This window comes from Cherax quadricarinatus, chromosome 8, assembly GCF_038502225.1.
Source record: "Cherax quadricarinatus isolate ZL_2023a chromosome 8, ASM3850222v1, whole genome shotgun sequence".
NCBI classification, from domain to species: Eukaryota; Metazoa; Arthropoda; class Malacostraca; order Decapoda; family Parastacidae; genus Cherax; species Cherax quadricarinatus.
Genome location: NC_091299.1, coordinates 27,286,318 through 27,310,897, shown reverse-complemented (window position 1 = coordinate 27,310,897; position 24,580 = coordinate 27,286,318). Strand labels below are relative to the sequence as shown.

At 39.5% G+C, this 24,580-nt stretch overlaps 1 protein-coding gene across 5 annotated transcripts in view; it reads left to right on the top strand.

Moving 5' to 3' along the window:
- Window positions 1–24,580, top strand: part of LOC128685451 (coiled-coil domain-containing protein 102A) — a 67,839-nt gene that overhangs the window by 13,042 nt on the left and 30,217 nt on the right. For 2 of the 5 annotated variants that reach the window (XM_053771980.2, XM_053771984.2), the window contains exons 3-7: window positions 7,054–7,164; window positions 7,574–7,771; window positions 8,409–9,307; window positions 10,229–10,432; window positions 17,509–17,740. In XM_053771980.2, the coding sequence (XP_053627955.2) occupies window positions 7,054–7,164; window positions 7,574–7,771; window positions 8,409–9,307; window positions 10,229–10,432; window positions 17,509–17,740 (1,644 nt within the window). Of the gene's footprint in view, window positions 1–7,019; window positions 7,165–7,371; window positions 7,434–7,573; window positions 7,772–8,408; window positions 9,308–10,228; window positions 10,433–17,508; window positions 17,741–24,580 lie in introns of all 5 variants that reach the window. The other 3 variants (XM_053771985.2, XM_053771981.2, XM_053771983.2) reach the window with 3 other exon arrangements.

The following is a 24,580-nucleotide window of genomic DNA, read 5'->3' as shown; positions in this document are numbered from 1 at the left end:
GAACAATTGACTCACACAAGAGTAAAAGAATATAAAAGCTATAACTTGGGTAACATAAAAATAGGTTAGACAAACATTTCTATTGGAGGCTGGATAGAGAAGGTCTGTTTTAATTTAATGTGCTATGTGTATTATTAACAGGAGAGACTATGTGATGGCAGGGTTTACTGTTTTCAGGAGGATTCTTGCTAAGACTTCAGAGATGGTGAAGCTGCCTTTGTTTTGTTTAATTGTATTAGAAACGGCTATTTGTGAAGATTCAAGACACTTGCGTTTGTGGAAATTGGTTTCTTTGATCACTAATTGGGCATCCCTGAATTTCATGAGATGATTGGTGGAATTTCGGTGTTGTACACAGGCATTGTTCAAGTTATCGTTCCTACATGCGTAAATGTGTTCATTGAGGCGGGTGTCGAGGTTTCTTGCTGTTTCACCTACATAAATCTTGTCACAGCCTCCACAGGGTATAGTGTAAACCCCTGCGTTGACTGGTACGTGGTGCTTGGATTTTGTTCTGGTTAGATCCTTTATTGAAGCGCTGGAAGCAATGGCGACTCTGGTGTTAGCTTGTGAAAGTACTTTAGAAACATTCAATGCAACCTGGCTGTTGGGAAGAATTATAACTTTGTTAGGAGTGTTGTTGGTGCGTGGAGAATTAATGATCTGAAGAGCTCTTTTCTTGCAGTCTTTGATGAAAAAGGAAGGAAAATGTAAATCAGTGAAGGTTTGATGAATGTATGTACATTCCTCATCAAGAAACTCAGGACTACAAATTCGGTATGCTCTCAGGAAAAATCCGATGATGATGCCTCTTTTGATCCTAGTATCTTTACTGGAATGGAAGTGTGTGAGATCATTTTTATTTGTAGGTTTCTCTATACATGCACTGCTATGTATAATAATCTATGTAACTGTATTTGTGTATATCTGAATAAACTTATTTACTTCTAGTCTGTCAACTGAGTACAAGAAACCGCCAATTCACTTATTTCAACTACCCAATAAAGTGGTCAGAAATTGGCAATTTGGCCAATTTCACACAAATTTCAACAGATGCCAATTTCAAAATAGGGTCCAGAATAAACAATGTAGACATTCCTGGCACTAAAATAACATTTTCTCTGTTCATTAGTCACGGCTACAGGCCCCTCTTATATTACTCTTGCTTACCATTTGGAATTTTTATTCACAAAAAAATAGAAGATTTACTGTTATGCAGACTGCTTCATTATTGTAATAATTGTATAAATAATGTCAACCCATTCTTGACTCCATATTGGAATTTGGACTGGCAGGCAGACAGGTATTGGACGGTGACGTCATTTGTTTACTCTTGAGCTTCGCTACAGAAGAGAACATTTTTGCTACTGTGAGCGCAATTTCAAGGTACTTTTCATCATGAGAGCATTCAAAATCACATCTATTTCTGTAATATATCTTTCATTCTATCAAATGAGACCAAAAAAGTGAGAATATAACCATAAAAAAACCATACAAAAATATACCGCTAAGCGGCTGCTAATGGCTGAGAAGTGAACTCCGCTATTTATGGTCTGATTTCTTTCATTTTTGGTGTACTTTAAGAAGTATCTTTCCATCATACATTGCCCAAGTTTCAATAAGATAACCCAACAAACAACTGAGAAAATAATATAATAATAATAATAATAATACAGTGGACCCCTGGTTAACGAACTTTTTTCATTCCAGTAGTATGTTCAGGTGCCAGTACTGACCGAATTTTTTCCCATAAGGAATATTGTGAAGTAGATTAGTCCATTTCAGACCCCCAAACATACACGTACAAACGCACTTACATAAATACACTTACATAATTGGTCGCATTTGGAGGTGATCGTTAAGCGGGGGTCCACTGTATCTTCATTTACTACACGTACATGTACAAGGTATACAGGCCTAGCTGACATCAGTGACATATTACTATATAGAAAGCCACTTGTTATGCAGAGTATTTCAAGAAAATTAGGTCAGTTTCCCAGGATAACACCCACACTAGTCGGCTAACACCCAGGTACCCATTTACTGATGGGTAAACATAGACAACAGGTGTAAAGAAATGCCCAGTGTTTCTACCCTGGCTGGGAATTGAATATTTACCAAAAATCGTATATGGCTAACCCAAGCCAGGTACTAGAAATAAGCCACGTTGACTTTTTTGGGTTATCCTAGGTTCTCTACACATATGCTGCTATGTGTGATAACCTATATAGAGAAAATAACTTTTTTGTTTCAGGTTTATGGTACAGTACGAGATACGATACAGTACAGTACGTGTACAAGATACGATACTACGTGCCGCAAACTGCCCTTCTCACACTATACCATTCACTTATATATCCATACCTCACCTATGCTATCTCTGCTTGGGGTTCAACTGCAGCAACACACCTAAAGCCAATAATAACCCAACAAAAAGCCGCAGTAAGAATAATCACTAAATCCCATCCCTGGCAACACACCCCCCCACTCTTCATAGATCTAAACTTACTCCCTGTTCAGTTCATCCACACTTACTACTGTGCAATCTACATCTACAGGACCTTAAATTCCAATATTAACCTTGACCTAAAACGCTTTCTTGATAGTTGTGACAGAACCCACAGGCACAACACCAGACACAAACATCTCTATGACATTCCCCGTGTCCGACTAAACCTTTACAAAAATTCAATGTATGTCAAAGGCCCTAAAATCTGGAACACCCTACCTGAAAATTCTAAAACTGCAGACACATTCATCACCTTCAAAACTACCATCAGAAAACATCTTATCTCCCTGATACACCCTGTCAACTAACTTCACGAATACCACCTGGTGGTTAACACTTACACTCACTCACCCATTTGACCATAAATAGAAATATCAATCTCAATCTCAAAATAATGAATCTTAACTAGTCATAAGTTGGCCTGTGATACTCCAATACTGAAACTATGTATAGTGCCAAAACAAAAGCATTCACATTGCTAAACTCACAAACTAGTATTTAGTCACTTAGCCATAATACCAACTTACCTCATAATTTTGTAATATTTTAAGCTTAAGATTTAATTTAAGTCTGCCCGAAATGCCTAGCCAAGCTAGGTGTTCTAGTGGTACACTCTGTAATTATTATTTTACTACATGTAAACCACACAATAACCAAACTCTGTAAACTCAGCATTTTAATCCTTATAGAGAATAAACTTTGAATTGAATTGAATTGAAGTTAGCCCTGTGCTACACTCCGTTTTCTCTAATATAAGCCCCCAAGACAGGGGATAGGAGAATGGTATTTGTATACCATATCCTCTTCATACCTCCATCGAACTGCTCGGTGTTATGCCAAATATTATTTATTCTGGAGTATTTAATGTGTTTTATGTTATTTATATTGTTTATTATGTCATATTAGATCAGTTGCGGTAGGCAAATAAGCTGTAGTGTTGATATTAGTGTAATAATAAAGCATATTCTCCTGCATCACGAGACTGAGCTCAAAGCAGCTGACAGTGGCTCCAAAGCCACCTTATCTTTAATGGATAATGTACTGTGTCGGTGCTTTACATAACGAGAAGCATTTCTTTTATTCATTGGAACCATGGCTGGGGCTAAAAGTAAGCAGATTATAACAATAAATGGAGAAAAAGAAATTGGAATGACTTATGCAGCAAGTAGCACCACCAAACAGTAGCAGCAGATTGGTGTGGCGACCCTGGAAATTTGAAATTATGCTAGCCGAAATTAGTGCCAAATTACTGAAGGAACCGAATAACTGATTGCCGGATTTGTGATGGAGGACCTGTACAATAATATAATACAATAATAATAATAATAATAATATAATATGTATAATAATAATACATATATAATAATGTACTACATACAGTGGTCCCTCGTTGTTCGTAATTAATCCGTTCCTGGAGCCGTTACTATAAACGAAATTTACGATTTACGAATCAATTTTCCCCATAAGAAATATAATGTAAATACAATTAATCCGTTCCTGACACCCAGAAGTATTAAAACAAAAAAATTTTTAACATGAAATATGCATGTAGTACATGAACAATACAATGGGAAATGATGAATGAAACATTAACAGCATAACACTTACCTTTATTGGAGATTCTTCTTAGTGTATGGGAGACTGGAGGAGGAGAGAGAGTGGATTGTTTATAGTTTGGAAGGGGAATCCCCTTTCATCAACACCTCAGATACCAATTGCTTTTCTGGGGTTGCTTCTCTTCTCTGTTTCTTAATGCCACTAGGACCACCTTGAGAGTCACTGGAGTCCTGTCTCACAAAATAACTGTGGAGAGAGCTCTGTTTCTGGCATCTCTTTAACACTTCCCTAAAATGGCCCAAGACTTTGTCACTGTACATGTTGCCAACCTGGCTTGCAACAACCTTGTTAGGGTGATGTTTCTCCATAAAGCTTTCCATCTTACCCCACATAGTAAAAATCTCTTTAATTTCTGAAGAAGGCACCTTCTTCCATCTCTCTTCCTCCTCTGCAGCAAGATTCTGAGCTGCGATGTGTTGCTCTTCCTGCTGAAGCTCTTGCAGCTCCTCAGTGGTGAGCTCTTCATTGTGGTCTTCCACCAATTCTTCCACATCCTCCAAACTCACATCCAACCCCATGGAACTCCCCAGTGCCACAATTGATTTTACAACAGACATAGGCTCATTAGGGTCAGTCCCAAATTCTTCAAAATCCCTCTTGTTGACACAATCTGGTCACAATTTTCTCCAGGCAGAGTTCAAAGTCCTGGTAGTCACTCCCTCCCAAGCCATACCTATAAGGGTTATGCAGTGGAGGATGCTGAAGTGTTCTCTCCAAAATTCCCTTAGAGTCAAGTGAGTGTCTGTGGTCACAGTCAAGCACCTGTGAAACATTGCTTTTGTGTAGAGTTTTTTAAAGTTTGCAATAACCTGCTGGTCGATGGGTTGGAGGAGAGGAGTGGTATTCGGGGGCAAGAACTTTACTGTGATGAACCCAAACTCCTCGAAAATTAGGTCATCCAAGTTTGGAGGATGAGCAGGTGCATTGTCCATTACTAGCAGGCACTTGAGATCCAATTTCTTTTCCAGGAGATACTCCTTCACACTAGGGCCAAACACTTCATTGAACCACTCGACGAAAATTTCCCTCGTGACCCATGCCTTACTATTAGATTTCCAAAACACACACAATTTACTCTTCATAACATTGTTTTTCCTGAACACTCTTCGATTTTCAGAATGGTACACTAGTAATGGCTTCACTTTGAAATCCCCACTAGCATTAGCACAGAACATTAGCATCAGCCTGTCTTTCATAGGCTTGTGTCCTGGCATTGCCTTTTCCTCTTGTGTAATGAAGGTCCTCTTTGGCATTTTCTTCCAAAAGAGGCCTGTTTCGTCACAGTTGAACACTTGTTCAGGTTTCAGTCCTTCAGCCTCTATGTACTCCTGGAATTCATGCACATATTTTTCAGCCGCCTTGTGGTCCGAACTGGCAGCCTCACCATGCCTTACCACACTGTGTATGCCAGTACGGTTCTTAAATCTCTCAAACCAGCCTTTGCTGGCCTTAAATTCACTCACTTCACTCACTATTTGCAGGCAATTTCTTTACCAAATCTTCATGCAACTGCCTAGCCTTTTCACAAATAAATGAAGTCATAAGAGTATCTCCTGCTAATTGTTTCTCATTTATCCACACCAATAATAACTTCTCAACCTCTTCCAGTACTGGTGATCTCATTTTTGTCAGCATAGTTACTCCCTTTGCAAAAACAGCATCCTTTATTTCATTTTTCTTGGCCACTATGGAACATAAGGTTGTGTAGGGTTTCTTATACATCCTGGACAGTTCGGCCACACTTGTACCACTTTCATATTGTTCAATGATGGTTTTCTTAAATTCATTCGTATTTCTCACCTTCTTTACCACAGGCTTGGCACTAGGAGCTTTCTTTGGAGCCATGGTAGCTTATTTAGTACTTGCAAGCACTAAAATAAATGGAATATTATGAAATATTTCGCTGGAGCACGTGAGGGGACCTTCGCTCATTGGTAAACAATGTCAGACTGGCTGCCGCCCTGGCTCACGCCGTGGGTACGCATCCCGGACGAACTACGACTCGTGAGTCAACCTATGAAAAGCGAGTCCATGTTTATACGAAAATACCTCTATGATTGGCGAATTTTACGATTGCCGGGAACTACGAAAAGCGGGGGACCACTGTATAACAATTATAATAGACGGCTTCAAAAGGCCGTCACTAGATGGCAGTGTTTACCACAACAAAGAGGGAGCAGTTGTAGCCGCCTCCACCTGTTACATAATGACATATTTTATTCATTCTAGAGTATATATCATGTTTCTATGTTATTTATATTGTTTATGTCATATTAGATGAACTGTGATAGATAAATAAGCCGTATAGATGATATTAGCTAAATTATTCATGAAGTGTTTTGCCCAATCTCCAGACAAACTCTTGTCCACCGCCAACACCGCCCATACCACTACATGAATGACATATTTTATTAATTTTAGAGTATATATCAGGTTTGTATGTTATTTATATTGTTTATTATGTCATATTAGATGAAGTGAGATAGATAAATAAGCCATAGAGTTGATATTAGCAAAATTATTGAAGTACAGAATTCCACTGGAATGGATTAATTGCATTTCAATTAATTTAAATGTGGAAAATTTACTCTGCAAATGAGCAAATCCAGTTGTGAGCAAGGTCATGGAACTTATTAAACTCGCAAGTAGAGGTTCCGCTGTATACCTACATACCTTCTTCATACAGTACTTAACATCATTGTATGTGCATTGATTTCCCTTTATGCTTGTGCACTGTATACATTTCTCAGTACAAACAGGATGGCATTTGACTGAACTTCTTTAGTTTACCGGAGGAGAGCAAAAATTTTAAAATAATGTAAATGGTTTAGCCTAAATTTATCTTACCAAACTGTATTTCTAAGAAACTACTTTGTATCTATTCTTCAAATAGGAAGGTTGTGTCTATGACCAAAGTTATTCCTCAGGAGATGATGCAGCGGGAACTGGAGGAGGCTCGTGCTCGAGCGACACAGATGGAGAAAACTATGAGGTGGTGGTCTGACTGCACAGCTAACTGGAGAGAAAAGTGGAGCAAGGTGAAGTGAAGCTTTTTATGTAGTCCGTCTTCATACTTGTATTTTGAATACATTCTCTTACATGGTTTTGGAGATAATGAGCTGAATATACGAATGTTTGAGAGCATGTTCTCTATCTTGATTATAATGATATACAGTAATTAATATTTTTAATAACAAAAAAAATATTTTTAGTAATCAAGGATTCACATAAGTTTTTCTCTCCAGTTCACCAGTATGTCTCAAGCATTCATGAAAACGTATTCCTAATCAACCTACAAAGAGTTCAGGTTATGTATTTCTTATGACATGTAACTGAAATGGTTTATGATACTCAAATGAAAATGGGTGTTCTTGGCTATTCTTAATATGGGGTGCATTGATTTTACAAGATTATGACGGATTACATTTGACTTCTTGTAACTTTCAGGTTCGAAGTGAGCGCAATAAAGCACGGGAGGAAGTGAGGATCTTGCGGGGTCGTCTTGAGGTATCACAACGAGAGACTGGCGTTCTAAGAAGAGAGAAGAATGATTTAGAATCTCAGATGACACAGTTAACTCAGACTTACCAGTTGAGACCTAGAAAGGACAGTGTCGCAGATAAAACTGAAGATGTCAGAGATGAGGTAAACTGTGTTAGGTGCTTTATTCAACCCATTCCACCACTCAGGAGATCTCATTTCACCACTCACCAGGAATCATTCCACCACTCAGGACAAGCCATTCCTTGTATAATGACAAACGTGATGCAAATATTGTCAGTTATTTTTCCTAATATTTTAAATAATTAAATACATTGAATAATAATATTTTTCAGTGTGCATAAGCATGTTAGATTGGAGTGAGTGGAGACAAGTGGATTTTGGGATTTGATGTGCTATTGGAGTGTGAAAAAGATAAGATTTATGAAGGGATTCATGGTAACTGGATAGTCAGACTTTGAGTCCCAGAAGAAGTACAATGTCTGCACTCTGAAAAATGGTTAGAGATGTTAAAGTTTGCAGGGGCATTTGAATTGTGATATCTGCACATTTCAGGCAAGATAGCTATTGAATGAATGGTGGTGAATATTTCCTTCTTTGAATCATTCTACATTGTTGGTAAATTGTAGTAAAAAAAACAAAAAAAATTCTATAGTCCATTCTTATCAGGAAAGTCAAATATCTATTGATGTGACAACTTGTCAAAAGTAAGCTAAAGGATTGGTGTTATTAGTTACCACTGGGTAGTGTGTAGTAATATTTTTATATTTCCATTATTAAGGGTAGCCATAAAGGAGACTCGCCAGAGCGCGATGGCAGCACTCCAGTACGCCCCATCACCCAGACAGAGGCAGAAAAATTGTCCAACGATGAACTTCAGTTTATCCGTGATGCTAAAAATACAAATTTCAGCCTTCTCGAAGAAATGTTCGGATCTCGTGGAAGTCACACAGGTGACGATATTCTGGGAAATAATGGAGGTAATATTAATGAGACATTAGTGCAGAGTGGTGTTGAAAACGTCTCTGTTTATGCTCACAAACCTAGTGAAGCCTCCCGCCTTAGTGAGAAGTGTCGTGCTGGCCGTGAAGTGAAGGATCTGATATGTGATGAGTACCTTAAAGATAGTGCTGTTAAAGAGGTTTCTGAAAACTGTCATCATCCTCAGAGAGAAAATGACATTGAGGAAAAAATGATCCACACCCAGCAGCAGCAACAGCAGCAGCAACAGCAGCAGCAGCAGCAGCAGCAGCAGCAGCAGCAGCAGCAAGAACATGCATTTAGAGAGAATGCAGCTGCTGGTGCTGGAAGTAGTAATAGTAGCAGCCAGCCGTCCCCATCCCACAGGATGTCTGCCATGTCAGACCCTCTCCCAGACACGTGCCATATTAATCCTAGAATATCAGCGGTTTCAGACCCTATGAGTGAATTTTGTGGGGGGAGTGAGTGTAGTGAAGGGGGTTATGAAGAATCTGTCCGTTCCAACGATGGAGTCGGTGGCCGTGAAGTTAAAAGAGCATGGAGGACAAACAATGGTGGTAATGGTGTCATAGGTGTGGGTGGGGGTACAGTGATGGATGAGATGGGCATTACTCCTGAACAGGAGAGTTTAGAGCAGCAAGTTACCATGCTTAAATTACGATTGGATGAAGCCACCAAGACCATACAAGCAGAAAGAGAGTGAGTATTTCTAAATGTTCTTATAGTATTGTAACTGGTATAGTACAGTACTTTAAAATTTTCGATGTCAGAGTACCTCTACTTTTATTCCAAGATGGTCAATAAATTATATTTTAATGATTTGTGTCCCTCGAGAGATTGTGAAGTCTTGTATGGTACAGTACACCACTAACTACCTACAGCTGCAAATATGTAACCAGCTTACCTTGACTGTTTTTGGATGGTTCGGTTTACCAACACCACACTATTAAATATAGTTAACACATACTGTACATAGAGAAAGCAAAAGCAAGTACGTACTGTACTACTACTGGCAGACCTCACATCTAGCAGGTGTTCTGATTATTGATATTTGTCAGTTATTTTGCATGTGTTAATGTATATAATACATAAGCCTGAATGACCCATGTAGTTGATAGATTCTAAACCTAACAAACTTAGCCAATTCTTATACAGTACTGTACATGAGTATACCCATGTTTTATCAAGCCACTTCCACTAGGTTGCCCAGCCAGTTACTGGCAAGATCCACTGGTGCTTAACCCAACTAAGAAATTTATGTACCAACCAGCGATGAGAGGCAGTGCATAGTAACAAAACACTGTATAAAGTAAATGAAGAAAAGCAAATTGCAAGAATTTGATGAGAGGAGGCAACAAGATTTGTTTGTTTTCTTAACAGAATTTGCAACATTTAGTTCAATTTATTTCTTACTTTGATTTACTAATTTTTATTTAAGTTTATTTACAATACTAATTTATATATACAAATTTTGATTTTATTATTTTGATTTACCCATTTTGATTTGCTACTACAGTACTTTATTTTCTGTTTAACAGCAGTTTGCCTTTTCTGAATCACAAGAATTTAGTTATATTGTTCATAAAAATTTTTTATCAAGTATGTATTAATTTTCCACAGTGAAAAGCTTGTACTGCATCGTGAGTGTTCAAAATGGCAGTCAGAGGCCAATGAACTACGGTCGAGATTAGACGATGTTCGAGCTTCTCGGCAGGAAGCGGTAAAAGAGCTGGTGTCTCTACGCACTCAACATCAGAAGGAAGTACAATGTTTGCAGCTTGAGATGTTAGATGAAGCATCATCAAGGGAATGTATAGACCGCAGGTAGAGTAACCCTGTGTCTGATGACACCTCTACCATCTACAGTACAGTACTGCCAAAGTGTATTGATGCATAAAAATATGGGTGATGTCAACATGGTTGTTAAACATATTTATAGATGAGGTTGTAAGAGAAGTGAATGCTAAGTTGTTGGGGAGAGGTGTGGGATTAAAGCATTATAAATTTGATACAAAGTGGAAGTAGTCACAAGTGCTCTTTGCTGATGACACAGTTCTTTTGGGGAACTGAAGAAAAATTGCAAAGGGTGGTGGACAAATTTGGGACAGTATATAAAAGAAGGAAATTTAAAGTGAATATAGGAAAGAATAAAGTGATGAGGGTAACAATAAAATACTGGACATCAGATCGGAAGAGGGGGTATAAAAGAAGTAAATGCATTCAGATACTTGGGCGAAGTCCTGATGGCTGATGGTTCTGTGAAGGAGGAGAATCATAGAATAGCTGAGGGAAAAAAAAAAAGATGGGTGATGTGTTGAGACATCTTACAAAGAACGTTTATGTATGGAGGCCCTACCTTGTTGGGAGACAGCTGGTGTGGTAACAAGAAAAAATTATGAAGACAAGTTTAAAATGCCGATAGGAGACCAAATGAAAGAATGGGCAAAACATTATTTCTGAATTTTGCTGGAGAGGGATAAATTAGGCAAGTGAGTAAACCTTAAAAGGAAATAGATTTCTCCATATCTCCAGTCAAAATAAGTGTTAAATTTAAAATAACCCAATAGCTCTGATGTACCATGGAAATTTTCAGAGAAATCTGTATGTGACTTACAATAAATGAGGATACTGTACAGTACTGTATATGATGGCAGTTATGCATCTTGCTGTCAATAACCCAGCATCTGCCAAGTTGAGAGACCACGTCCACCCATCTACTGTATGTATTGTCCAGTACTTAACTCTGTATTCTTGTGCAGGTAGAAAGCACTGCAGCAAATGCAAAGATCTTATAAACTACTACTTTTAATGGTAAATATTTTCTATATTATGTTAAGATTTTTAGTCATTTTTATTTTATTTTTATTAGTGATTTTTATTTAATAAGTAACATTCAATAGGTCAGTTACTTTTGTACATTACTTCAAAAATTTATGCTGAATTTCAAAGGTAAATTATGAAATTTTGGGAAGCAGCAGCAGTAATACCAGTGATACACCTTTCATTAAACCATTATTTTTTGTAGCACACACAGCAATTAAATGAATGATAGTGATTTTTTTTTTTTTTTTTTTGCGCTTTACATTGGTAGAGGAAATAAAAATAATATTTTAGTTATTGAAATGTATATTTTAGTAGACATTGAAATATTTTTTGGTTGTGTAGAATTTTATTCTTTTGTGATTGTAAAATGCTCACTGGAAGTTCGAAAGGCCATGATTGTAAATGCTCTCTGGGAGTTTTGAGAAAGTTTATGGCCATAATGGAGTGATAAACTGGCTCTTAAACATATCATTTTTTCATTTGTAACACTTACCCTCATGTGGTAATTAAAGGACATGCTTTCTTTTTTAATCTGTCATCTCTGAGGGTGAGTAAATGATCCTTTCATCTGGTTACTATCTATGGACCACCACTATGCATACATACATGCATGCAAATGTACTTTTATGTTGCAAGCATACATGCCTGTTAATACATGCATGCATAAACCATGGGGAATCAAATACAAAATGGGAGTTGACACAGTTACTTTTTGCTGATGATACTGTGCTTTTGGGAGATTCTAAAGAAAAGTTGCAAAGGTTAGTGGATGAGTTTTGGAGGGTGTGTAAATAGAAAGTTGAAAGGAACATAGATAAGCGTAAGGTGATGAGGATATCAAATGATTTAGATGGAAGAGGGTAAGGTACCTAGGGATTGGCAGAGAGCATGCATAGTTCCTTTGTATAAAGGCAAAGGGGATAAAAGAGAGTGCAAAAATTATAGGGGGATAAGTCTGCTGAGTATACCTGGTAAAGTGTATGGTAGAGTTATTATTGAAAGAATTAAGAGTAAGACGGAGAATAGGATAGCAGATGAACAAGGAGGGTTTAGGAAAGGTAGGGGGTGTGTGGACCAGGTGTTTACAGTGAAACATATAAGTGAACAGTATTTAGATAAGGCTAAAGAGGTCTTTGTGGCATTTATGGATTTGGAAAAGGCGTATGACAGGGTGGATAGGGGGGCAATGTGGCAGATGTTGCAAGTGTATGGTGTAGGAGGTAGGTTACTGAAAGCAGTGAAGAGTTTTTACGAGGATAGTGAGGCTCAAGTTAGAGTATGTAGGAAAGAGGGAAATTATTTCCCAGTAAAAGTAGGCCTTAGACAAGGATGTGTGATGTCACCATGGTTGTTTAATATATTTATAGATGGGGTTGTAAGAGAAGTAAATGCGAGGGTCTTGGCAAGAGGCGTGGAGTTAAAAGATAAAGAATCACACACAAAGTGGGAGTTGTCACAGCTGCTCTTTGCTGATGACACTGTGCTCTTGGGAGATTCTGAAGAGAAGTTGCAGAGATTGGTGGATGAGTTTGGTAGGGTGTGCAAAAGAAGAAAATTAAAGGTGAATACAGGAAAGAGTAAGGTTATGAGGATAACAAAAAGATTAGGTGATGAAAGATTGGATATCAGATTGGAGGGAGAGAGTATGGAGGAGGTGAATGTATTCAGATATTTGGGAGTGGACGTGTCAGCGGATGGGTCTATGAAAGATGAGGTGAATCATAGAATTGATGAGGGGAAAAGAGTGAGTGGTGCACTTAGGAGTCTGTGGAGACAAAGAACTTTGTCCTTGGAAGCAAAGAGGGGAATGTATGAGAGTATAGTTTTACCAACGCTCTTATATGGGTGTGAAGCATGGGTGATGAATGTTGCAGCGAGGAGAAGGCTGGAGGCAGTGGAGATGTCATGTCTGAGAGCAATGTGTGGTGTGAATATAATGCAGAGAATTCGTAGTTTGGAAGTTAGGAGGAGGTGCGGGATTACCAAAACTGTTGTCCAGAGGGCTGAGGAAGGGTTGTTGAGGTGGTTCGGACATGTAGAGAGAATGGAGCGAAACAGAATGACTTCAAGAGTGTATCAGTCTGTAGTGGAAGGAAGGCGGGGTAGGGGTCGGCCTAGGAAAGGTTGGAGAGAGGAGGTAAAGGAGGTTTTGTGTGCGAGGGGCTTGGACTTCCAGCAGGCATGCGTGAGCGTGTTTGATAGGAGTGAATGGAGACAAATGGTTTTTAATACTTGACGTGCTGTTGGAGTGTGAGCAAAGTAACATTCTGAAGGGGTTCAGGGAAACCGGCAGGCCGGACTTGAGTCCTGGAGATGGGAAGTACAGTGCCTGCACTCTGAAGGAGGGGTGTTAATGTTGCAGTTTAAAAACTGTAGTGTAAAGCACCCTTCTGGCAAGACAGTGATGGAGTGAATGATGGTGAAAGTTTTTCTTTTTCGGGCCACCCTGCCTTGGTGGGAATCGGCCAGTGTGATAATAAAAAAAATAAAAAATAAATTAGATAAAAAATGGGTATCACATTGGAGAGAGGGAGTATGGAAGAAGTGAATGTTTTCAGATATTTGAGAGTTGATTTGTCAGTGGATGAGTTTATGAAAGATGAGGTTAACCATAGAATTTATGAAGGAAAAAAGGCGAGTGGTGCATTGAGGTATATGTGGAGACAAAAAATGCTATCCATGGAGGCAAAGAAGGGAATGTACGAAAGTATAGTGGTTCCAAAATTCTTATATGAGTGTGAAGTTTGGATTGTAAATGCTGCAGCGAGGAGGCGGCTGGAAGCAGCGGAGATATCGCATCTAAGGGCAATGTGTGGTGTAAATATTATGCAGAGAATTTGGAGTGTGGAAATTAGGAGGAGGCATGGAGTTACTAAAAGTATTAGTCAGGGGGCTGAAGAGGGGTTGTTGAGGTGGTTTGGTCATTTAGAAAGAATGGAACAAAGTAGAACGACTTGGAGAGTATATATCTGTAGGGGACAGGAATGCGGGGTATGGTTGTCCTCAAAAAGGTAGGAGGGAGGGGGTAAAGGAGGTTTTGTGGGCGAGGAGCTTGGACTTCCAGCAAGCGTGTGTGAGCATGTTAGATAGGTGTGAATGGAGATGAATGGTATTTGGAACCTGACGAGCTGTTGGAGTGTGAACAGGGTAATATTTAGTGAAGGGATTCAGGGAAACCGGTTATTTTTATATAGCCGGACTTGAGTCCTGGAAATGGGAAGTACAATGCCTGCACTTCAAAGGAGGGGTTTTGGGATATTGGCAGTTTGGAGGGATATGTTGTGTATCTTTTTACATATATGCTTCTAAACTGTTGTATTCTGAACACCTCTGCAAAAACAGTGATTATGTGTGAGTGAGGTGTCAGTGTTGAATGATGAAAGTATTTTCTTTTTGGGGATTTTCTTTCTTTTTGGGTCACCCTGCTTCGGTGGGAGACGGCCGACTTGTTAAAAAAAATAATAATAATAATTTGTCAGAGCATCATTCCTTACAAAAATTACATGAGACTGGAAGTGTTGGTCTTTATTTATTCTGTACCACTGTGGAGACAACTTGTACACAATGTAAGTTGTTTGTATGAATGTTTATGAACCATAACCAGACACTTTGTTTGTTTACATAGTGGGTGGGGTGGCCAGGTGGGCTTCCCTACCCTACCTCCCACACGACTTTCTACAAATACAGTGGAACCCAAATTTTGGCCGCCCTGAGTATCGGCCGCTTCGAGTTTCGACCACTATTTTTGGCTAAATTTTGTCCCGAGTTTCGGACTGTGCCCAGTGTTTTGGCCAGCGTACCAGACCTCTCCACCTGCCTGCGCCTGCCCGTGCAGGCATCGTGAGCCAGTCTAGCTTTGTTTATCCTTGAGTGAACATACCCTGCGTGCTCATCCAAACATTTCACAATAAATTCATTGTGTTTAGTGCTTGTTTATTGATTGTGACTGAAATAAGCCACCATGGGCCCAAACAAACTTCGTAGTGGCAGCAGTTGAAGCAAGAGCTTCAACTGGAACAGCATCAGACCACAGCTGAGGAACTTGCTTCAGAAGAGGAAGAAGAGGGAGTGAAGGAGGTGCCTTCTTTAGTAATTAAGGGCATGTGTGGAATGTGGAATAAGTTGCAAAGTTTTGTGGAAAAATAGTACCCTGAGCAAGCTGAAACAGGCCATCTCTGCAACATGTTCAGTGACTAAACAATGTTCCATTTTAGGCGAATCTTAAAGAGATGCCAGAAACAGAGCACTCTTGAAAGTTACAGTGGACCCCCGCTTAACGATCACCTCGAAATGCGACCAATTATGTAAGTGTATTTATGTAAGTGCGTTTGTACGTGTATGTTTGGGGGTCTGAAATGGACTAATCTACTTCACAATATTCCTTATGGGAAAAAATTCGGTCAGTACTGGCACCTGAACATACTACTGGAATGAAAAAAGTTCGTTAACCGGGGGTCCACTGTATTTTGTGTGACAAGGGTCCAGTGACTCTCAAGCTGGTCCTAGTGGCATTAAAAGACAAAGAAGGAAAGTAGCCCCAGATGAGGACTTGTTTCCTGAAGTCTTTATGGAAGGGGATTCCTCCTCCTCTCCTCCTCCCTGTCTTCCAGATGCCAGCAAGACTTTTCAATAAAGGTATGTAAATGTGATTTTAAATGTTTATTTATTTATTGTATTACTCATTTAAGTATTTTATGTATGTTTTAAGTACTGTATGTATGTTAAACTAAATTTATCTTTTAAAATTTTATTTTTTTTTTTGTGTGAATATTTTTGTGGGTCTGGAATGGATTAATTGTATTTACATTATTTCTTATGGGAAATATTGCTTCGACTTTAGGCCGTTTCAAGTTTAGGCCTAGCTCCTGGAATGGATTACGGCTGAAACTCGGGATTCCACTGTAGTGTAAATACTTTTCACCTCTCACCCTACATTAAGACCATTAAGACTACAAATATTTTAAGGTAAGTAAATGAGTGTACTGTATATGCATTTTATCACTCAAGGGAACTTTAAGCGTCGTTGTAGTATTTTATGTGTGGGTAGGGTGGCCAGGAAGGCTACCACACCTGATTTCTTACAGTAAATACTACTCACCTTTTGCCCTACATTAAGACTACAAATATTTTGAGGTAAACAATGAGTATACTGTGTGTATTTTACTTTTTATTGTTTTTAACCCTTAAACTGTCCAAACGTAGATCTATGTTTGCATGCGTAGCACTCCGACCTTGATTTTCTCCATTTGAAAGCATATAAAAAAAACGTAGATCTACGTTTGGACAGTTTAAGGGTTAATGCCTAGTTCTATTGCTATCTTAATATATGTTATTGTAAACTTGTTATCTGGCATTTATATGCATTTATAAGTGGACAAAAATGGCGTTCTGCTTTCTGGCGATGTCTGCTTTCCAGCAGTAGCCTGGAACCTAACCTGCCATATGAGTGGGGCCCTACTGTATATATCCCTTTACATATACATACATATTTGTATATATATTACATGTATATACATATCTGTATATATTTGTGCATAAATACCTGCACATATATATATCCAGAGGGTTGGAGAGGGGTTTTTGAGATGGTTTGGACAGAGGTTGTAGTAAAATAGGATGACTTGAAGGTGTTTAACACTGTAATGGAGGAAAGGAGGGGTATAGGTCAGCCTAAGAAAAGATGGAGGGAGGGGATGAAGAAGGGTTTGTATGGAAAGGGCTTAGACACTCAACAGCATGTGTGAGCATGTTGGGAGTGAGTGGAGGCAAGTGGGTTTTATGACTTGAAGTGCTGTTAGAGTGTGGGCAAGGGAACATTTGTGAAGAGGTTCAGGGAAATAGGTTAGCTGGTCTTCTTGAGTCTTGGAGGTGTGGGGATATTGCAATTTGGAGGGGCATCTGAGCTGTAGTATTGATGTTCCTCTGGTAAGACAGTAATGGCATGATTGATGGTTAAATTCGTTCTTCTTCTTTTTCAGGTCATCCTACCTCAGTGAGAGACAACCGGTGTGTTAAAAAAAAGTAGGTACATATGGTTACTGTTTATATACCATCTTTAGTTCTATTGCACTTTACAGATTAGCAGACCTGAGAGCAGAACTGGAGAGATTGCAGGAGGAAAATGCTGCAGAATGGGGTAGAAGAGAAAGACTTGAGAGTGAAAAACTAGGGCTAGAGCGAGAAAACAAGAAACTGAGAGCTCAAGTCTCAGACCTAGAAGAAAGGCTTGACAAAAGAAGCAAAATGACAACATCAACACCAGACTCAGACGTGGCTCAACTCAAACAAGAGATTGCAGACAAGTTTAAGGTACATAATACATATTCATTTGCTGACATAGCCAGAAATTTATTATTGTACATTGTATGAGTAGTTATGTTCATTATTACAGTTAAGAGGATCTCTTATATTAGGCCAAAATGTGCAGTGCATCATACAGTATATAAAGTATATTATACTTGTTGATGACATTCCAAAATACAGTGTTCTGTATTATACAAGTTGATGACATATAGTGTACAGTGGAACCTCGGTTGTCTAGCTTAATTCATTCCAGATGTCGATTCGACAACCAAAATGGACGACAACCAAAGCAATTTTTCCCATAACGAATAATGTAAATAGAATAAATCCATTCCAGACCCCGAATGACAATATAATAATTTATTAGAAATGTACTAACTACTACATAAAACTAAAAATGAATACTAAAAGAAAATAACTGAAATACTGTACAATATATGATACTTAACTGCCTCTTACCTGTCAGAGGAAAGCTAAGGCACACTGAAAGCAGGAGGTGGAGAATAGGAGGGGGTATGTTACTACTTGAAAGAAGAGTCACCTTCTATTAATCCTTTCACTGTTGAGATCCCTGCTTACAAACTTGCTCTCAGTGTCGAAGAATTTAAAAAAAAAAGTATTGTTTCTTATAAAATGATAGAGAATCTTTTCCCGATGGTAATGACAACAAAAGTACAAAATTTGATGGAAAACTTACGGAATTATGCTCTTATGAAGTTAACGGTCTCGGCAGTATATACGCATCGGTGATTTTCCCCACTTTGAGCCCTATTTTCGGCCAATTCCATTCATCCAATCGACCAAACTCATAGCTATTTTGCTAGAACTCCATTTGTTCTAACGATTGAGTACAAGGAACCACCCATTTACCAATTCCAACTACCCAATAAAGTGGTCAGAAATTGACAATTTGGCCAATTTCACACAAATTTCAAAAGATGCCAGTTTTAACATAGGGCCCAGAATAAACAATGCAGACATTCCTGTCACTAAAATAACATTTTCTCTGTTCATTAGTTATGTCTCCAGGCCCCTCTTATATTACTCTTGCATTCATCCAAACATTCTGTTATAATCCATTGTTTTTTGTGGTTGTTTATTGAGTGCGACTATGAAATAAGCCGCCATGGGCCCAAGGAAAATTCCTAGTGCTAGCCCTTTGGTAAAGAAAGTGATAAACACGATAGAATTCAAGAACGAAGTTGTAGCAAAGTACGAAAGTGGTGTACATTTGCTCGAGCTTGCCAGGGAGGTGCAAAGTTTTGTGGAGAAATATCACCCTGACCAAGCTGAAACAAGCCATATCTGCAACATGCTCAGTGACAAAACCTTGTTCCACTTCAGGCAAATCTTAAAGAGATGCCAGAAACAGACCTCTCTGGACAGTTTTTTTGTGTGGCAGGGGTCCAGTGACTCTCAAGCTGGTCCTAGTGCCAGTAAAAGACAAAGAAGGGAAGTAACCCTGGATAGGGACTTGATACCTGAAGTCCTTATGGAGGGGGATTCCCTTTCCAAACAATAATCAATCCTCCCTCTTTCCTCCTCCCTGTCTTCCATACGCCAACAAGAATCTTCAATAAAGGTAAATGTGATGTTAAATGTTCATTTATCCATTTCATTAGTCATTTTATTTAGTTCTCATTGCTTTGGTATGTAAGACTATAGTTAATCTTTAAAAAATGTATTTTTTGTTAATATCTTTGGGTGTCTGGAACAGATTAATTGTTGTATTTCTTATTAACACATCGGCTGATTCCCACCAAGGCAGGATGGCCCGAAAAAAAAACTTTCATCATCATTCACTCCATCACTGTCTTTCCAGAGGGGTGCTTTACACTACAGTTATAAAACTGCAACATTAACACCCCTCCTTCAGAGTGCAGGCACTGTACTTCCCATCTCCAGGACTCAAGTCCGGCCTGCCGGTTTCCCTGAATCCCTTCATAAATGTTACTTTGCTCACACCCCAACAGCACGTCAAGTATTAAAAACCATTTGTCTCCATTCACTCCCATCAAATATGCTCACGTACGCTTGCTGGAAGTCCAAGCCCCTCGCACACAAAACCTCCTTTACCCCCTCCCTCCAACCCTTCCTAGGCTGACCCCTACCCCACCTTCGCTCCACTACGGATTTATACTCTCTTGAAGTCATTCTGTTTTGTTCCATTCTCTCTGCATGTCCGAACCACCTCAGCAACCCCTCCTCAGCCCTCTGGATAATAGTTTTGGTAATCCCACACCTTCTCCTAATTTCCAAACTACGAATTCTCTGCATTATATTCACACCACACAATGCCCTCAGACGTGACATCTCCACTGCCTCCAGCCTTCTCATTGCAACATTCATCACCCATGCTTCACACCCATACAAGTGTTGGTACAACTATACTCTCATACATTCCCCTCTTTGCTTCCACGGACAAAGTTCTTTGTCTCCAAAGACTCATAAGTGCACCACTCGCCCTTTTCCCCTCATCAATTCTATGATTCACCTCATCCTTCATAGACCCATCTGCTGACACATCCACTCTTAATTTTCTTCTTTTACATACCCTACCAAATTCATCCACCAACCTATGTAACTTCTCTTCAGAATCCCCCAAAAGCACAGTGTCATCAGCAAAGAGCAACTGTGACAACTCCCACTTTGTGTTTGATTCTTTATCTTTTAACTCCACACCTCTTGCCAAGACCCTCGCATTCACTTCTCTTACAACCCCCTCTATAAGTATATTGAACAATCATGGTGACATCACACAACCTTGTCTAAGGCCTACTTTTACTGGGAAATAATCTCCTTCTCTCCTACATGCTCTAACCTGAGCCTCACTGTCCTCGTAAAAACTCTTCACTGCTTTCAGTAACCTACCTCCTATACCATACACCTGCAACATCTGCCACATTGCCATATGCCTTTTCCAAATCCATAAATACCACTAAAACCTCTTTACCCTTATCTAAATACTGCTCACCTGTATGTTTCACTGTCAACACTTGGTCTACACACCCCTTACATTTCCTAAAGCCTCCTTGTTCATCTGCTATCCTACTCTCCATCTTACTCTTAATTCTTTCAATAATAACTGTACCAGTGAGGAGTAGGGGTGCGGTGAGGACAGTAAGGGAACACTATCAACATCTGGGGTCCCAGACTTTTCAACATCTTACCAGAAGATATCAGAAACACTGCTGGAACAAGTGTTGAAGCCTTCAAGAGGAAACTAGACAAGTATCTTCACCAGGTGCCAGATCAACCAGGCTGTGATGGATATGTGGGGCAGCAGGCCTCCAGCAGCAACAGCCTGGTTGACCAGGCAAGCACCAGACGTGCCTGGCCCATTGCCGGGCTCAGAGTTAGATATACTCTCGAAATTCTTCAAAGGTATATCAAAGGTATACACTTTACCAGGTATACTCAACAGACTTCTTCTTTCTTGCAACACACTGGCCGTATCCCACCGAGGTGGGGTAACCCAAAAGGAAAAACGAAGGTTTCACCTTTTCTTTATTCTTTCAACACACCGGCCGTGTCCCACCGAGGCGGGGTGGCCCAAAAAGGAAAAATTAAAGTTTCTCCTTTTACATTTAGTAATATATACAGGAGAAGGAGTTACCAGCCCCTTGCTCCTGGCATTTTAGTCGCCTCTTACAACATGCATGGCTTACGGAGGAAGAATTCTGTTCCACTTCACCATGGAGATAAAAGGAAATCAACAGGAACAAGAACTAGAAAGAAAATAGAAGAAAACCCAGAGGGGTGTGTGTATATATGCTTGTGCATGTATGTGTAGTGTGACCTAAGTGTAAGAAGAAGTACCAAGACGTACCTGAAATCTTGCATGTTTATGAGACAGAAAAAAGACACCAGCAATCCTACCATCATGTAAAATAATTACAGGCTTCCGTTTTACACTCACTTGGCAGGACGGTAGTACCTCCCTGGGTGGTTGCTGTCTACCAACCTACTACCTAGAACTCGACAGACTACTACTACTTTTGACACACCAGCCGTATCCCACCGAGGCAGGGTGGCCCAAAAAGAAAAACGAAAGCTTCTCCTTTTACATTTAGTAATATATACAGGAGAAGGGGTTACTAGCCCCTTGCTCCTGGCATTTTAGTCGCCTCTTACAACACGCATGGCTTACGGAGGAAGAATTCTGTTCCACTTCCCCATGGGGATAAAAGGAAATCAACAGTAACAAGAACTAGAAAGAAAATAGAAGAAAACCCAGAGGAGTGTGTGTGTATATATGCTTGTACATGTATGTGTAGTGTGACCTAAGTGTAAGAAGAAGTAGCAAGACATACCTGAAATCTTGCATGTTTATGAGAAAGAAAAAAGACACCAGCAATTCTACCATCATGTAAAATAATTACAGGCTTCCATTTTACGCTCACTTGGCAGGACGGTAGTATCTCCCTGGGTAGTTGCTGTCTACCAACCTACTACCTAGAACTCAACAGACTTCTTCCCCTATAATTTTTGCACTCTCTTTTATCCTCTTTGCCTTTATACAAAGGAACTATGCATGCTCTCTGCCAATCCCTAGGCACCTTATCCTCTTCCATACATTTAGTAAATAATAGCACCAACCACTCCAAAACTATATCCCCACCTGCTTTTAGCATTTCTATCTTTATCCCATCAATCCCAGCTGCCTTACCCCTTTTCATTCTACCCACTGCCTCACAAACTTCCCCACAAACTTCCCCACACTCACAACTGGCTCTTCCTCACTCCTACAAGATGTTATTCCTCCTTGCCCTGTACACAAAATCACAGCTTCCTTATCTTCTTCATCATTTAACAATTCCTCAAAATATTCCCTCCATCTTCCCAATACCTCTAACTCTCCATTTAATAACTCTCCTCTCCTATTTTTAACTGTCAAGTCCATTTGTTCTCTCTCTCTCTCTCTCTCTCACTTCAAGAGTGTATCAGTCTGTAGTGGAAGGAAGGCGGGGTAGGGGTCGGCCTAGGAAAGGTTGGAGGGAGGGGGTAAAGGAGGTTTTGTGTGCGAGGGGCTTGGACCTCCAACAGGCATGTGTGAGCATGTTTGATAGGAGTGAATGGAGACAAATGGTTTTTAATACTTGACGTGCTGTTGGAGTGTGAGCAAAGTAACATTTATGAAGGGGTTCAAGGAAACCGGCAGGCCGGACTTGAGTCCTGGAGATGGGAAGTACAGTGCCTGCACTCTGAAGGAGGGGTGTTAATATTGCAGTTTAAAAACTGTAGTGTAAAGCACCCTTCTGGCAAGACAGTGATGGAGTGAATGATGGTGAAAGTTTTTCTTTTTTGGGCCACCCTGCCTTGGTGGGAATCGGCCAGTGTGATAATAACAAAAAAAAAATAAAGTCCATTTGTTCCCTAGGCTTCCTCAACTTATTAATCTCACTCCAAAACTTTTTCTTATTTTCAACAAAATTTGTTGATAACATCTCACCCACTCTCCACTTTCCTGTAACCCCAAACTTCTGCTGAACACTCTAACTCTATATTCTTAAACTTACCCCATACATCTTCTACCCCATTGCCTATACTCTCATTAGCCCATCTGTCCTCCAACAGTTGTTTATATCTTAACCTTAACTGCCTCCTCCTCTAGTTTATAAACCTTCACCTCTCTCTTACTTGCTGCTTCCATTTTCCTTGTATCCCATCTACCTTTTACTCTCACTGTAGGTACAACTAAAAAGTGATCTGATATATCTGTGTCCCCTTTATAAACATGTACATCCTAAAGTCTACCTAACAGTCTTTTATCTACCAATATATAGTCCAACAAACTACTGTCATAATGCCCTCTATCATGTTTACTTATTTATACTATTTTTCTTAAATATGATATGATAGATAAATAAATAACTATCACTTCTACTTTGTAAAAACCTCTCATATGCTAACTTTTTCTCCTTTACTACTCTCTTTACATTGTCATTCCACCAATCACTCTTCTTCCCTCCCACACCCACTTTCCTGTAACCACAAACTTCTGCTGAACACTCTAACACTACATTCTTAAACCTACCCCATACATTTTCGACCCCATTGCCTATACTCTCACTAGCCCATCTATCCTCCAATAGTTGCTTATATCTTACCCTAACTGCCTCCTCTTTTAGTTTAAACACCTTCACCTCTCTCTTACTTGCTGCTTCTATTTTCCTTATGTCCCATCTACCTTTTACTCTCACTGTAGCTACAACTAAAAAGTGATCTGGTATATATGTGGCCCCTCTATAGACATGTACATCCTGAAGTCTACTCAACAGTCTTTTATCTATCAATACATTGTCCAACAAACTACTGTCATTATGTCCTACATCATATCTTGTATACTTATTTATCCTCTTTTTCTTAAAATACATATTACTTATAACTAAACCCCTTTCTATACAAAGTTCATTCGAAGGGCTCCCATTATCATTTACACCTGGCATCCCAAACTTACCTACCACACCCTCTCTAAATATTTCTCCTACTTGAGCATTTAGGTCCCCTACCACAATTACTCTCACACTTGGTTCAGAGGTTGCTATACATTTGTTTAACATCTCCCAAAATCTCTCTCCTCTACACTCCTCTCTTCTCCAGGTTCATACACGCTTATGATGACCCACTTTTCACATCCGACCCTTATTTTAATCCACATAATCCTTGAATTTACACATTTATATTCCCTCTTCTCCTTCCATAACTGGTCCTTCAACATTATTGCTACCCCTTCCTTAGCTCTAACTCTCTCAGATACTCATGACTTATTCCCATTTATTTCTCCCCACTGAAACTCGCCTACCCCCCTTCAGCTTTGTTTCGCTTAGGGCCAGTACATCCAAC